Here is an 18134-nt window from a genome sequence, read left to right as displayed (position 1 = left end):
CGGGAACCAATCAAGGAAAATCTAAGGATGAACTTACATTTTTCTGTTTAGGGAGGCTGATAGAAGAGATGGATCGTGCCAGAGAGCTCAATGGACCAGGTTTGCTTGAAATAGAAAGATAAAAAAAAAAAAAAACATTACGAGTGCTTTATTAAGATTAACATTTATTTTACAAGTATAAACAGCTTATATTACGAGTCACTTGCCTTATGTTAACAATACTGTAAACATACGAGGGTCTTTATTTACCTACTAATGTGACGCACCAGCATCAGTGGATCCACAACCAGAATCTTTGAACAATAGGACAGCTTTATTGATGTACTGGACATGACATTTTAAACGCAGAAAAGACTAGTAAAGAGTACGCAGGGCTGTTTTTTTAACAGCTATTTTGTTCCGTTTTGGACCTGGTGGTTTGAGATATTTAACGCAAGTCCATCAAGGGACAGTTACATGATGTACCAGAATGGGTCATCGGGCTGATGTGAAGATGAACCACAGGAGTAGCCCAGCAAAAGCTTATGATTTCCTCCTAAAATTCCTGCTGGTTGGAGACAGTGATGTGGGGAAAGGGGAAATACTGGCCAGTCTACAGGATGGGTCCAGTGAATCACCCTATGGATACAACATGGGTAAGTTATAATCACTGTACTGTACAAATGAGACTAACTTGGACAGTTTGTGCATTTTCGGATGAATCTATTATCTTGGACACATTGGATTGTAGGATTGTCAAAATGTTTTATCATATATCATAATGTTCATGTACTTACAATGTCTGCATCAATTGTTGTAAATGTTTTGTTGCGAGAAATCTTGTCAATATAATACAAATTAAAAACAACAGTCCACTAAAGTACACCTGTTCTACATTTATTTAAAATGTTTAATGTATTATTACAGTAAATACGTCACATATTTTAAACATTAAAACCACATTGCTCATCTAGCCCTGGCTTGCCCAGCTCTTATTTGCAGCTCAGTAGTTGTAGTTATGAGTTCCTCCCTGTTTTGGAACACTCTTCCCAGGGGACAAAATCAACTGTAGTGAATCCCCCCTTGGGCTTTCACAGCTAAATAACATATTTTCATGCATCTTGTTTAAAAGACCAACAACATTGTTTTATGTGACACAAGCGAGTTCCTGCTATCACATAAGTAACAAATCATAACATCTTTAGTTACACATATGTAATGACATGCATGTCACTTAGCAATCAGCTCAGTTTAATGGTCCTTTAGGTTTATTGATTCTTGGTAATTTTCATATCTTCTCCACAATGCTATCACAGGCCCACCCAAAATGGTTTTATTGTTATTTCACCATGCATGCTTGAATATGAGGAACAATATGCTTCATGTACACAATTTTTATTGTCACAGCAAGCATTTGGTCAAAGTCAGGTCTGATGAACAATGACTCATTTAACAGCTTAGATTACACTGGACTGATTTAAGCGAGTAAATTGACAGCCAAATTAACAGCTAACTTCAGGGTTGCCTATTCTTCACAACAAAACCAGATTGCTAATGAAAACTATCCCTTTGCATACCCCAGTATAAACCGTTTTCCTGCCACTGTAAAAAATTATTTAGAAAAAAAGTTACCTGGTTGCCTTAAAATTTTGAGTTCGTTGAAATTGAAATTTTGAGTTAATACAATGAACATTTTTTGAGATTCGACAACCTTTATTAAAATATTATTAAAAGATTTTTTAAGCATATTGGGTAATTGTGTGTGTTTTATTTCTGATGATAGAGTGAAACATGCCAAATTTTCATGATTCATGATTTTCATGATTTATCCATTTTTTATAATATTTTGAGTTTCTATTTATTAAACAAATTTCCTTCATTGTATCAACCCAAATTTTTAATTTCAATAAACTTTTTTATGTGGTTCAGATACAATAATATTTTGAGTTTCTATTTATTAAACAAATTTCCTTCATTGTATCAACTCAAATTTTAAATTTTTAATAAACTCAAAATTTTAAGGCAACCAGGTTACTTACTTTTTTAAGTTAAACCAACAAAAAACAACCAACATTTTTTACAGTGTGGGGTTTAAAGTCACGTCACGAGGGGTTGCTCCAACCTGCGGCCTACAAAAACTGTCAAAGTAGCCCAATTCTGCGGTGGAAAACGTGGACTTGGCAAAACTGGCCAACCTGTTCATTTAGGGTCAGAGGCTGACTGAGATCTGGGTGGCTTGCACAGTTGTGTACTCATTTATCCAAGCAGCTGAGGAAGGAATGCCAGCCACTTTTAGAAGAGGGGCAACAGGTTATAGGAACAAAAAATACTAAAATCTTTAGAACAAAAGTCTTTAAATAACCTTTGAATAACTTGAATAGCAGGACTATTGCTACATAATCTTTAAGTCAACATGACTTGCCATTTGCAACCCATTTTACCTCTGTAATGTCACATTTCCAAACATGCAGAACTTTTGTGGATTGTGAAAAGCTGACTTTCTAAACCAGAATGGACAACCTCACAATTGATGTCAACAAATAAGGATTTTGATAAAAAATAAGGTGCATTGATTACTGATTCACGACAAGGTCAGGGATGTGCATTAAGCAAATAGTTTTCATGTTGTCTTTAAACTCTTTTCTAGTTGCTAATTTCTAGCTCAACAGTGATGAAAATTTTATACCCCACCATAGGCCTGTGAAAGTGACTTCATCCTACATTTATTTCAATACTCTCAAGAAAAAATATTATCCCTTAGGGCTAGTAAATAGCCGTGCCAGGGTGGTAATACTTAGAAAACAGATTCCAAGACATTGACTATGCAAGCAATTAATAGACCAGTGCTGGAGGTTTTTGCTGTTTTGGTTGCGAACCAGATTCAGAACATTTTCTACATCCTATTCTGTCATATTCTATAACTTTTGTTTTTATTTAATACCATAACCTTGGGAGCAACTCTCTAAATTCCTTATAAGTGCATACATGTACACGGTCGATAAACTGCATTATGATTCGACAGGGAGAGCTCTTGCCTAATAGTCTTGCCAGCAGAAGTCTCTGTTGGAATTTCTGTTTATAGAGATTATTACTACTAGCCAATGCTCTTACGTAACTCTGCTCTCTGACTGCTAAGCGAAATGCGGCTGAAGGGAATGAGGATGCAGCCAGGCTTTGCTGGCGATAAAGGAGTGGAACATTCTGATGTTTATCTAAACACTTGCATGAACCTCTCAAGCCATTTGTTTGTTTGAACGATGAAAGGGGAGCGTTGACTCTTGGTTTTAAAGGAACAATGACAATTGAAGCCTTGCAGCTGTTCTTCACCAGGAGAGAAATCAGCTGTGTGCCACTGAAACATTTATCCCACCGTCTTATAAATAACATACAGGCTGATGTATTGCTCAATGTGTTTTAGGTTATGTAATGCCTGCGGAGTTTAATCAGGGTAGACGGCATATTTAATTTTGCTCAATTGAAAATGAGGCTGTGAGGGGAAGAAGAACAGTCGAGTCTCTGTGTTTTATTGTCTTACATCACATCTAATTTTAAAGCCACAATATGCATTTTCCGGCGCTAGAGGTCGCTTGTTCAAAACAAAGGCGTAGCTTGATGATACCTGGACAAGAGGGTTAGGGTTAGGGTATTACCCGGTCTATATAATACTAGGATATTATACTAGGCTATTTTTTTAAACTTATTATTAAAATACTAATATTATTATTATTTGTGTATTGTTATTATTAGGACCCATAAATATTCCCACACTGCATCATTATACATTATATTCAACATTATATCGTCGTTTAAAGTCACTGAAACTCCGTAAACTTTCATTTTTCCCCTCACACATTACTCCTTCCAATACAGTCAGGATCTTCACTGGTGCTCATGGTGTCCTGCCTCTCCCACGTTATGCAAACCATCACAGTTCTAATCGCAAGTAAGCGTTTTAAAATAGTCAAAGCGTTTTGACTACGAGTCACTTGCCTAAAGCGTTTTGACTATTATCAAACTGTAAATGTTTAGCTCAAACAAGAATTTTAATTCTGAATTTACTCATTGTCATGTTGTTTTCGCGAATCACACAATCATTTGAACGTCCGTGTTTACTACGGTATGTGCGTCGTTGTAAATCTGTTCACCATAAACCATCGTTCGTGTCTCTTTAGAAGAATTATATTTGAATTAGACACTCCATTAGTTATTTTTACGACGCCTTTGACTTTTTTTTTTTAATCTTTAAAGGGTTAATTCACCCAAAAATGAAATTTATGTCATTAATGACTCACCATAATGTCATTCCTCACCCGTAAGACCTCCGTTCATCATCGGAACACAGTTTAAGATATTTTATATTTTAGTCCCAGAGCATATGCAATCAATGCCCACTTTACTGTCCATGTCCAGAAAGCTAATAAAAACATCATCAAAGTAGTCCATATGTGCAGTGGTGGAATGTAACGAAGTACAAATACTTCTTTACTTTACTTAAGTACATTTTTCATGTATCTGTACTTTACTTAAGTAGAATCAATTGTGCATACTTTTTAATTTTACTTCGTTACATTTTACAGCAAATATTTTACTTTCTACTCCACTACATTTCTACGTTTCGTTACATTTTCATTACATTTTCTGATCAGTTCCAGGGCTCGAGATTAAGGTTTGTTCATGATAATTCATGGATAATAATAGGCTAATGTATGAACTGACGGTTGCGTTGTTGACAATCGCGCAGCCTCTCGAGGAGAAATGGAAACAAACCAACGCCGACTTCAAATTAATCACTTACATTTTAGATGCAATATAAACTGCTTTTGTTCTATTACAGCAGCGAAAATATTTCCAAGATCAGAACCACAACGCATCTCACAGCAATAGTGTGTTAATGTATGATTCAGCGTTTGAATGAATCGGTTGAATCAAAGATTCAATGACCTGTTCGTAAATGACTGCCTCATTCATGAACGAATCAGCCGTTTGAACGAACCGACTCAATGACTCACTCATTAAGACCTGCCGCCACCTACTGGTGGTTTAGTTTCATGTTTAAACATTCTTTCCAACGTTTCTTATTGTATTAAAAATATATAGTTAAAACAATCTCATAACATTTTTAAATGCAGTTGTAATTTGTCAGTGTAAATTATTTAATTTAACAACCATATAGCGTTATTCTAATTTAATTTATTGATCAAATTTAAGAATATAAAAGGAAAGCTGAAGCATATCCTATATTTCAGATGAATCCTCATAAATATTTAAATACATCAAAGCTGATGAAAATGTTACTTCTGAACATTGATATTTAACTCTGCAGACCGCCCTGATATTGTGAGTCAGAATGTAAACTGGGCAACAGATGATACGCACAATTAGCCTACATTAACCCAAAACTAACTTAATTAAAATGCCACAGCCCATTCTGTTTTCTTCTTTTTAATTATTAGAATATAGACATTAAGAGAATAAATTGTTATACAAGTACTTTTACTTTTAATACTAAAAGTACATTTAAAATCAAGTATTTTTTTACTTTTACTTAAGTAGGATTGTTGTTGTAGTACTTCTACTTTTACTTAAGTAAATATGGCTCTGGTTATTTGTACTTTTACTTAAGTACTGAGATTCAGTACTTCCTCCAACACTGCATATGTGACATCAGTTGGTTGGTTAGAATCTCGTGAAGCATCAAAAATAAATTTTGGTCCAAAAATATCAAAAACTGACTTTATTCAGCATGGTCTTCTCTTCCGTATTCCTCAAAAAAGATTAAAACGGTTCATGAATCAGTGAATTGATCAATGATTTGGATCACCAATGTAACGTGTTTTCAGCAGTTTGGCAGTTCGACACGCGATCCGAACTGCTGAAATCACGTGACATTGGCGATCCAAATCATTGATCAATTCACTCAATCAATTGATCAATTTTTAATATTTTTGGACCAAAATGTATTTCCGATGCTTCAAGAGATTTTAATCAACCAACTGATGTCCCATATGGACTACTTTGATGATGTTTTTATTAGCTTTCTGGACATTGACAGTAAAGTGGGCATTGACTGCATATGCTCTGGGACAAAAATATAAAATATCTTAAACTGTGTTCCGAAGATGGTCTTATGGGTGAGGAACGACATTAGGGTGAGTCATTAATGACATAAATTTCATTTTTGGGTGAACTACCCCTTAAAAGTTTGAGAGAAATAATCGACTTAATGGACAGAAATCCCTCAGGTTTCATAGAGAATATCATCATTTGTGTTTGGAAGTTAAACAATAAACCACATTATGGTGAGTAGCTACTTGATGAGTTTACATTTTGGTACATTTGTAAATTTGTGTTTGGGTGAATTATACTTTATAGGCCTACTGCAGGTTGAGCCTTGGATGAAACAACTCTATCGCAAATCATATCGCTTCCATCAACAATACATATCGTCACAAAATGGTCACATTTTTACATTGCGACATATATCGTAGGCCTACTGTTGTGATGCATAAATTCACTTACAGCATTTACAATGACTTAGTATTTTATTTTTAATTTACATAATATAATAAAACATTTTAATATAATTTCATATAAATGTATTGGTATATGACTTAAGTCTTTACCTCATGTGGATCTATTTTGTAAAAAGATTGTTCATGTGGTGTCTACCCTATGTGGTGTCTACCCTAACCAAGGTCTATGCAAGTTTAATTATGCTGTTTTCATTTCTGGCCGATCTGTTTGATGTTATTTTCAGGTCAGCCACAACGTCTCTCTCCACTCTCCACAGGCCACTAAGCAGCTCGCAGTATTTTTGGTTTGTGTATAATTTCATGACTTCAGATTTCATGGGGATGGATCAGTAAGTCTTAGCATAACTGTTTCTTCCTGAGCTCTAGATTTTGAACACCATTATCCACAGAGGCTTCATCCTCATCCACTTACTCCCCGTTGATCTGGCGTATGTGTCATCCCGTCAGAAAAGGTCTGTGGCTCACTGCTGGTTGTTGTGAGGGAGGTGAGGAGAGGTGCAGAGCAGGGTAATTGCGCGGGGAGACAGAAAGAGTTAGTGTGAAAAAATCTGTCAGGATGAATCAGAGCTTGCCCACACAAACAGGAAGACTGCATCCTACAGGCAGACATTTTTATAAAGAAAAAAAATTGTACTAGCTGGTGTTATACAATATTTATCTAACTGTATCACATTGAATTAAATAATTCACAATATGCCTTTTTATCAAAAGCTTGATAAAAGATTTATTTAGTGGTGGAAAATAAGATGTAAGCGCTGATCATGTTTATTTGATGTTTGTATTTTAGTTGAAGAATCAGCTAATTAATACTTTTATTCAGCAAAGACATTAAATTAATCAAAAGTGACTGTGAAGACTGTGAAGTTTTTACAATAACTGTTATTAGATGCTGTCATTTTTTTTACCTTCCTATTCTATTCAACATTGATAATTATTATAAATGTTTCTTGACCACTAAATCAGCATACCATTGTTTTCTGAAGGATCATGTGACCCCTGGAGTAATTACTATTTGAAATTCAGCTTTGCCATCACATAAATAAATGACATTATTAAAATATTATTACAATTATTTTAAATTGTAATATTTCACAATATTATTTTACTGTATATTTAATAAAATAATTGCAGTCTTGTTGAGCATAAAAATGCCTTTCAAAAACATTTAAAAAAAAAGAACTGATACCATTTATTAAATGATATAGTGAATGTTTCTCTGACCTAATCAAAAACCAGTAGACAGAGATATTGATATATTTGAAGCATATTAATAATAGGCTGATACATCACAAATCAATAAATCTAAGCATTTATTATGTTTTATATAGTAGGGCTGGGTATTGATACAAATTGCATGGTCTAATTAGATTTTAATTCACAAGCTTGTGATTCATTTCAATATCAATTATTTTAGATATCAGGTAGTGGATTTTCTCAAAGAAAAAAACTCAACTAATGCTGTAAACTATTTGGTACTACATTACTATAATATTGAAGGTTAAAATTAACAGATTTTTTTTATAATACTATATAAAGTTACAATACTAACATCATAATTACATGACTATATTTTTACTTTTTTTTAAAAACATACATTTAAATGGTGTCTGTCATAAAATTAAAGAACAGTAAAAAATACAATAAATGAAAAATGGTGCATATATTTATAAATGACACTGACAGTGCCAGTCAAGGCATTTGTCAGTTGTGTCTTGCTCCGTGTTGACAAGTTTCAGTCATTTCAATATAAAAGTAATGAAAGACAGTCTTTGCCACCATCTAATGGCATAATAAGATAACTTCTGTTGCTGTTTGCAGTCAAGGACTTTTTTCCAGCAGAAGGACAGCTTTTAGTGGTTTTACTTCATGTTAAAGTATCAAAAGTTGCATTGATCCATATTTTTTGGCTTTAATATTCTGCTTCTGTTTTGTGTTGTGGCTAACTCACCTTACTGGTTAGTTCAGTTTTCACGTTTCCCCTTTGTTTGATCTGAAGCGGCAGCAACAGCGATCTCACGCCACATTAAAGAGTGCCAAAATGGTATTATTTTAATTTCTTAATTAAAGTGACATAACTTTTAATCTGAAAATTTGTTTCATATCAAAAGTAACAAAGCAAAAAGCGCATTGCGCTTTATTGGATAGGATGCACACTACAATGTTCTGTTTATTCATCAACAACTGAAAACGGCACTCCGACAGCAATGTCGGCCTAGACCCAGGCTACATCTGGTACATTTGGATTCCATGTGTATCAGATGTGAAACGAATCTGGGGATAGACTAAAAGATTGTTTCTTGTGATTTAATCGGTTCATAAAAAAGACCCTATTTTATAGATATAGTCCCTTTGATTTTAAACAGAATGAATGCATCAATTTTCATGGAGGACTTGATACCTGATACTTTATTTTTAATGTACAGAACATGGGGGTTGTACCTCACCATTTTGATATGCTCTAATTCCCTAAGAGTGACCTCACAGTTCATAGGGTGACTTAGAATTGTGTTTGGTTCATTTGATTCCATTCTTTAGTGACAGCCATGGTGTTTTTAAAACCTCTTTCTGTCACCTTAATGGAATCTCCCAGTTGTTCCATGTATATTTTCACAGTGTTGGATTTCATTCTCATCGCAGTGGAATGTGTGATAGGCTTTGAAATTCCCTAGGAGAAAGAGTGTTGAGAATGCCAGTGTGTAGAACCTGGAACCCCTGTGGAGGTGACACTAAAGCTTTCCAATCTCAGCCCAGACATCCTCCTCAAGTGTTATGTTCATAACAACAGAAATCACTTAATCATAGTTGCTGTCACCCAAATTCATGATCAAAAGAGGGGCATAGTAACTGAAATATTGCTGAAGACTAAAAGAATGCAGTCTATATTTGAACATAATATGCAAACTCTCTCTGGAACACTCTACAGTTGTTCTCACCACTTGCTTTTCCCTTTTGCAGTTATTCGATTATTAGAGGTTTTGGACCCACTTTATATTAGGTGGCCTTAACTACAAATATTTTAATTAATCATATGATACGATGCACTTATTGTGTACATAAATGTTTTTACATTGTACTTACATTTTTAAAAATACCTGAATGTAATTAGATCTGTAATTCACTTGTGTAGTTACATTTACAATTGCACTGCTGACTCTTCCCTTACACCTAACCCTAATCTTAAACTGACTCATATACCACCACACCTGTCCCTAACTTTACCCAGGTCCCACCTCAATGTCAGCAAAAGTGTTTCGCAATACAATATGAACACAATAAGTATCTTGTTATGTAGCAGTTAAGGCCAAGTATAGTTAAAGTGGGGCAGTGGTGTTAGGTTATTCCTATTGCTCATACTTTTACTCATACTAGGAATTTGAACAAACTATGTTTTATAACCTGTTCTGCTCTGTTATCAATATCTAAATTTTATGTAGAATCTTAGATGGGATCTTAGTGGCATCTTTTCACTTGGACAACTAAGTAACTGCCCTGGGCTGCATTTCCAGATAACGTTGTCTCTTAGCGCGCTACAAAGCTACAAAGACTCTAAAGGTATAACTTAACTTAACATACACAATTAAGTTATACCTTTAGAGTCTTCGTAGCGTGCTAAGAGACAACGTTATCGGGAAATGCAGCCCAGTATTATAGTTTGTGGAATTAATTAAGACTTAATAAATTAATTTTATTTGCATATTTAGTTGAATAACTCTGATCAAAATGTTAGTGTCCTCATATAGGCCTACATACAATGTATTCTGACATATACTCTGTTGGCAATGGCATACTATTTTTCGTACAACATAGTAGGGAAGTATACGATTTCGGACACAGCAAATTAGTTTTGCATGGACTAAAAATTACATCATCAATGTTTTTTTCTTTGCAGAAAATTTCACTCTTTGTGGTACTTTCATTTCACTTTGGCAGTTGAACGTACACTACTGTTGGTTAGATTTTTGTTTGTTTGTTTTTGAAGGAAGACTTTTACACACAAAGGCCATATTTAAAAATAAAATATCATACACTAAAAACAGTACTATTGTGAAATATTATTTTATATTAATTTAAAAATAGCTGTTTTTAATGTTAATATATTTTAAAATATTATTTATTCTTGTACATTTATTCCTTTTCAGTACCCAGTCTACAGTGTTACATAAATTCTAATTTGCAAATTTTAGAACATTTCTTATTATCAATGTTGAAAACAGTTGTTCTGCTTAATATTTTCTGAAACCTTTTTATCAGGATTCTTTGATGAATAGAAAGTTCAATACATTTTTTAAAATATTATAAAAGTCTTTACTTTTGATGTCTTTACTGTCCCTTTTTATCAGTGCAATGCTTCCTGTCTTATTAAAAGTATTAATTTCTTTCAAAAACATGAATGGTAGTGTAAAATGAATAATTGAATAAGAATTGTTCTGACAGTTTAAGGTGAAATCTGAGTTTTCTTTTCTAAAATTGCTTTCTTCTTGTTTATTGTGTTTAGGAAACTGTGACTTTTACAATTACACTTGGTGATGCTAGTGTTGCATAAATTACACACTTCACCTTTAAGTAATTTTATTTATTTTTCACTTGTAGGCATTGACTACAAGACAACCACCATACTTCTCGATGGACGCAGAGTCAAGCTCCAGCTTTGGTGAGTAGCTTTACATCACAGTTATTTTTCCTGGTAAAATGTTCAAAATTTAGGTTTCAGCTTGATTTCTTCCTGTTATCTTCTTGAACTCAAACCGAGCATGAAGAGAGATTAAAGTTTTCCCTTTCCATTCCATCATGCCTGTGTACTCTCAATAAGGTCCTTTTGGTTTCCAAAATATGAAGTGAACATGCCGAACGTCTGGCTATGTTAATAACAGCGCTCCTCAATACACTTCCAGTGAAAAATTCAGCCAAGCCAATCCCACTAGCCATGCCTACAAGTTTTTTATAAATTCTGGCACATTTCAAGACAACTGAGCAAGAGTCTGGAATCAATTATTGATAATCTGGCCTTGACAGACGAAGCATTTTAGAGCGGAGTGTTTGTGATACACCAGTCCTACCCGCTGCTACATGACTGGCACATCTTGGTGCTGCGCTCAGCCCTGGATGGTGAATGATTCATTTCACTGCTCCTACTCAAAGTCTGCTGCCCTGGCACCAATCACAGAAAGCTCCTCATGTCACCAGGCGAAGGGAAAGACAATAGCTACAGATGTATTGATGAACAGAAGTAAGATGAATGTGTTCTTTGTGATGCAGACACTCTGTGTTGTGTGGTTTTTACAGGGACACCTCAGGACAAGGCAGATTCTGCACCATATTCCGCTCATATTCCAGAGGAGCACAGGTATAACCGCAAAACAAATTATTAAAAAGCACTTTGGAAAATTTGTTAAAAAAAAAAAAAAAAAATATATATATATATATATATATATATAGATTTTTTAAATGTTATACGTGTTTATTTATTTAAAATTATTTATTTAAAAAAAAATATATATATATATATATATATATATATATATATATATATATATATATATATATATATATATATTTTAATATAATTTGTTGATCCTTTTAAAAATATATCATTCATAATTATTATTTGTTAAATGGTATATATTTGGAAATTATTTTATCAGTCACCATTTTTTTGAGTTTGAGATTTGAATGTACCTTTTTAAATTATAGTATTAATAATTATTTATTTTAAAATGTTTTTTTTTTTATCAGACACCGTTCTCGAGGTTAAATGGGAGCCCATTGTATACAAGGGATAAATAGACTTTCGAAAATGGGCTTTTAAATATCTCTGAGATCCCAGTGTACCCAGACAGTTGTTAAACACCACACCCAAAGATCAGCAGTTCCTGTTGAAAGTGTGGTATGATATAAATTGGGGTAGACTGGTATTGTTGACATGACATTTCCTTGTTCTGGCAAACACAGATATCCTAAGAACAGCAACTCTTGGAGAAATGCCATACTCTTTATTGACATTACATAATAAACTTCTTTGCCAACAACTTTGGTCACATACAATATCAGATGGTAATTAATAGTACTTCCAGTACCACATTGACTTTGAAAAACATTTTTTTTTCTCATCATCTCAGATGAAGATGTTTATTTAATTCAAACTCAAAAGCTTAAACAAATTCTACATTATTAATTGAAAGTGCATTTAAGTTTAGGTACAAACCCGATTCCAAAAAAGTCGGGACACTACAAATTGTGAATAGAACCGGAATGCAATGATGTGAAATATGTGACATAGATGACATATAAAATGTTTAAACTGAGAAAATGTATAATTTTAAGGGGAAAATAAGTCGATTTTAAATTTCACAGCATCAACACACCTCAAAAAAGTTGGGACAAGGCCCTGTTTACCACTGTGTGGTATGCCCTCTTCTTTTTATAATAGTCTGCAAACGTCTGGGGACTGAGGAGACAAGTTGCTCAAATTTAGGAATAGGGATGTTGTCCCCATTCTAGTCTAATACAAGCTTCTAGTTGCTCAACTGTCTTAGGTCTTCTTTGTCGCAATTTCCTCTTTATGATGCGCCGCAGGCTGGCCATTTCAGTACCCGGATCCTTCTTATATGCAGCCATGATGTTGTAATTGATGCAGTATGTGGTCTGGCATTGTCATGTTGGAAAATGCAAGGAAAGAGAAAACTGGATGGGAGCATATCTCGTTCTAGAACCTGGATACCTTTCAGCATTGATGGTGCCTTTCCAGATGTGTACGCTGCCCATTCCACACACACCCATGCAGCCCAATAGCATCAGAGATGCAGGCTTCTGAACTGAGCGCTGATAACAACTTGGGTCGTCCTTGTCCTCTTTAGTCCGGATGACATGGCATCCCAGTTTTCCAAGAAGAAAAGTTCCAAGAACTTCAAATTTTGATTCGTCTGACCACAGAACAGTTTTATACTTTGCCACAGTCCATTTTAAATGAGCCTTGGCCCAGAGAAAACACCTACACTTCTGGATCATGTTTAGATATGGATTCTTTTTTGACCTATAGATTTTTAGCTGGACACGGTGAATAGGAAGGATTGTGGATTGTGTTCACTGACCGTGATTTCCATTCCATGCAGTGCTGTCTAACTAATACATTTTGTTCCAAACAGGGTGTTATCCTTGTATATGACATCTCAAACCGGTGGTCTTTTGATGGCATCGACAGATGGATTAAAGAGATTGATGAGGTAAAATCAGATCAATCAAATCTGAAAACTACTATAGTAATAAGCCTGTTAAATCTGAATTGAATATAAACAGACATGAGGTTATACTAGTGGTTTTGGAATTTCATTGAAGATCTGAATAAAACATAAGATAATCATCTTGAGAAGATGCTAAGATAGAGTTTAGAAAATGTGCTGATTTATGCAACTCAGTTATGATTCTTATTGTTGGTGCAATTATAACTGATAATAACAGAGGCTTTGTAACTAATCTGTGTCAATAACAAGGAGCTGATGATGTGCACTGCCTATTGTTTCAAAATTGCTTCATTATTATAGCGATTGTCTTGACATAAATATAAAACAAATCAGGAAACCATTAATGTTGTGAAGACATTGTTTATAACAATTGATGTACTGTGTTATTTTTACCTAGCATGCGCCAGGTGTTCCCAAGATCCTGGTGGGAAACAGGCTTCACCTGGCCTATAAGCGGCAGGTGACAACTGAACACGCCCAGGCCTTTGCAGAACGACTAGGTGTCACATTCTTCGAGGTCAGCCCTCTCTGTAACTTCAACATTACTGAATCCTTCACTGAGCTGGCTCGAATTGTGCTCATGAGGCATGGTATGGAAAGACTTTGGAAACCCAATAAAGGTAAGCCTCTATTGTCAGGCTTCATACAAACAAAATAGATAATTTGTTTATAATAGGGCTTTTATTTACATTCAGACATATATGATATGGTCATTATTCAGCTGTGTCTCAGAAATTGGTCACTATGACATTTGTTTCATATGAATTTCTCACAGTTAAGTCCTGGTGCATGCTAAAAATGACATCCCAGGATTTGTATACAACTCAAATTAAGAGACCATTTAACATGGCTATTAACATAATATATTAGGCAGCAAGTGAATATTTTGTCCTTAAAGTTTATGTGTTAGAAGCATTAAAAAAAAGTTTGACAAAGGCCAAATTGTGACGGCTAGAAAACTGGGTAGGAGCATCTCCAAAACTGCAGCTCTTGGTGGGGTGTTCACGGTCTGCTGTGGTCAGTATGTATCAAAAGTGTCCAAGGAAGGAACAGTGGAGAACCAGCGACAGGGTCATGGGTGCTCATTGATGCATTTTGGGAGCGAAGGCTGGCCCGTGTGGTCCGATCAAACAGACGAGCTACTGTAGCTCAAATTGCTCGAAGTTAATGCTGGTTCTGATAGAAAGGTGTCAGAATACACAGTGCTTTGCAGTTTGTTGCATATGAGGCTGCATAGCCGCAGACCAGTCGGGGTGCTCATGCTGACTCCTGTTCACTGCCAAAAGCGCCAACAGTGGCCACATGAGCATCAGAACTAGACCCCGGAGCAATGGAAGAAGGTGTCTTGGTCTGATGAATTATGTTTTCTTTTATATCACGTGCATGGCTGGGTACTTGTGTGTCGCTTAACTAGGGAATGCATGGCACCAGGATGCACTATGGGAAGAAGGCAATCCAGTGGAGGCAGTTTGATGCTTTGGGTAATGTTCTGCTGGGAAACCTTGGGTCCTGCCATCCATGTGGATGTTACTTTGACACGAACATACCACCTACCTAAGCATTGTTGCAGACCACGTACACGCATGATAACGGTATTCTCTGGTGGCTGTGGCCTCTTTCAGCAGGATAATATGCCCTGCCACAAAAGGTTTGAGGAGCACAATTATGAGTTTGAGGTGTTCACTTGCCCTCCAAATTCCCCCGATCTCAATCCAGTCGAGCATCTGTGAGATGTGCTGAACAAACAAGTCCGATCCATGGAGACCCCACCTCGCAACTTACAGGACTTAAAGGATCTGCTGCTAACACATTCAGGGGTCTAGTGGAGTCCATGGCTTGGTGTGTCAGGGGTGTTTTGGTAGCAAAAGGGTGACGAAAGGGGACAATATTTTGTAATTATCAGATGTATTTAAAAGTATTCTGTTTCTTGTTAATAAAAAATTCAGGACAATTTCACTGAGTTTACAAAACTTATTTTGTATGACCTCTGTAGGAGGCATAAGGACTTTTGTAATTTTGGGGAGACACTACAGGTGTAAAGGTTAAAAAGACAATACATTTTATGAATATCCACGAAACTGTTAACATTTTCATTATTACAGTATGTTTATAGTTTTATAGTTTACAATTTAGCCCCAAATAAAAATAATAATATTATATCATATAATATTATATGAACTTTCTATTTTTCTATTACCCAAAAACAGTGAGCATGTATGTCTTAATAACTATTGTAGTAAAAATGTCACTTATATAAATGTCAGTTACATTTACAATAACATAAATGCAACTAAATCTCTACAGCTGTCAATGGTTCATAGCAATACGATACCGTTTTACAATACCAATACAATACCGTTTCACTCCACTTTCATCAACATATCTATGACTCATTATGTTGCTGAGGTTGGAAATGTTCTTTCAGGGAATTAAAACAAGCTTTACCATAAATGCTTTTGTCATGAAATGATGCATGTCTTAGATTAACGCAGACCCTTTAGTAGAGCCTTTTCTGAGAATGACCACATAAGCAACAGCCATATGTTTTTGTTTTTTTTTCCTCAGACCAATGCTGCAATTATGTATAGGCCAAATGAACACTTAAGAGAGCTGAAGTATGCAAAGCTTAGAGACTTTATACTGCTCATAACGGAGACACCCAATGTTCAAATATCAGTGTAGCGGCCTGCCGCCCCCACAGCACATTTCTTTTTAATAATCATAGCTTTGGTCTATGCTAGAAATATGCTTGCAGGAACAAGGTCAAGCGATATGAAAACATTTATGGAATAAAAGCATCATGTTTATTTTAACTGCAGATTATTTAAAAGGCTAGCAATTTGATAAAACAGCTTCTTGTCTCTATTACATTACTTCTTCCTTGTAAAACAAAGAGTTTTTAGACCATATGATGATAGATTGCTTGCTAATTCTACATATGAATTTTGAATTTGAGCAGTATTTTATTTACCTTTAGCCTTTTATTTTGCCATGCCTGTAAACTGGGGATATTTTTACAGCCCTTAATATGTTGCTTTTTTCTGCTTAGTGTTGAGTCTGCAGGACCTGTGCTGTCGTTCTATTGTTTCCTGCACTCCAGTGCACCTTGTGGACAAACTTCCACTTCCTGTTGCCTTAAAGAGCCATCTGAAGTCCTTCTCCATGGCCAACGGCCTCAACGCCAGGATGATGCATGGACGTTCCTACTCGGTCATAGCAAGCAGTGCTAAAAAAAGGAATGGAACCAAAAAATCCAAAATCATCTATCCACCACTGAGCCCATCCCAGAACTGCGCACGGACGAGCTGCAAGATTTCATAGATCAATGCAGTTACTGTACTTACAATACACACTCACAATGCAATTTAAACAAGGAGCTAGTGTTCAAAGCCACCACAGTCTTACAATAAACTAGAACAAGCTAAAGAACTGTGGCTCATGAAGTCTTTGATATATTATGTGTTTGACCAAACTTGTTCACCATGTTGGTTTGTTTAAAACACATCCTCCTATCCTGGCCATATCTAATTGTGATTGCTGGGCAGAAGTACAAGAGAGGTTTCTAAGTGTTGCTAAGCCTTTATAATGCTCTGCATTGTTTAAATATGTACAAGTTCTTCTGTCTTGTAAATGTATTGATGGTACTGCATTTTCCCGTGGAGGACTCTTTTTGCTACTGAACTTGGACCAAGCCAGCAGGAGAAACAGACAGCTTTCCTGTTTTGTGATCACTTTCAAAATGGACTTTAATGATAATAATACCAGCTTAATTTTCTTTAATACTTTTATTCAGACACTTTCAGGGGCTAAGAGAGAAGTCAAGGTTGAGACACACAGCTCTTTGTATTGTGTATATAATTTGTTTAGTTTGATACTACATTGTTAGAATTCTTAATTATTGTGATACACTTGATCTGTGACCAATATTGTTATTAAACTACGTTTATATGGGACAAACACCAAAGACATGGGAGATTAAAATGTGGCTTAATTTGTCACATTAAAAATAATGGTAATATTTCAGATTTACACTGCAAGCAAACAGACATTTCTAACATGCTGTCACATCAGGTTTTAAATAAAGATCAGTGAGAAATCAAGAGGTTGTGTTTTCTTTATATGTCCACTAGAGGGAAATGTTTGTTGTCTTTTAGGTCTTGAAAATCTCACACTGAGGTTTGCTATTGTGGACGAGATAGATTAATTCTTAGATAAATAATAAAAAAAAATCCAAAATAAGGAAACATTTTAAAACAAAGCTTTTAATTACTGACGTTAGAGTTTAAATAAATCAGGTTTGTGAAATACATCAGTAAAATAGTGTAATGCAGTACAATTAATGCAAGTCTAGCGGAGTAGGCTATTTTAAAGTATGCCGAATGAG

General features: G+C 35.1%; 1 protein-coding gene across 1 annotated transcript; it reads left to right on the top strand.

The window, feature by feature from the left end:
- Positions 1–32: 32 nt before the first annotated feature.
- rab40b (RAB40B, member RAS oncogene family) lies at positions 33–17850 on the top strand. Its single transcript, XM_067429178.1, has 6 exons — positions 33–635; positions 11103–11163; positions 11796–11856; positions 13655–13732; positions 14148–14370; positions 16800–17850. The coding sequence occupies exons 1-6, from the start codon at positions 470–472 to the stop codon at positions 17069–17071; spliced, it is 861 nt and encodes a 286-aa protein (XP_067285279.1). The 5' UTR covers positions 33–469; the 3' UTR covers positions 17072–17850.
- The last annotated feature ends 284 nt before the right edge of the window (positions 17851–18134 follow it).

Source organism: Pseudorasbora parva, chromosome 21 (genome assembly GCF_024679245.1).
Source record: "Pseudorasbora parva isolate DD20220531a chromosome 21, ASM2467924v1, whole genome shotgun sequence".
Classification (NCBI taxonomy): domain Eukaryota; kingdom Metazoa; phylum Chordata; class Actinopteri; order Cypriniformes; family Gobionidae; genus Pseudorasbora; species Pseudorasbora parva.
The sequence above is the reverse complement of the archived record's forward strand: the minus strand, read 5'-3'. Positions and strand labels throughout refer to the sequence as shown.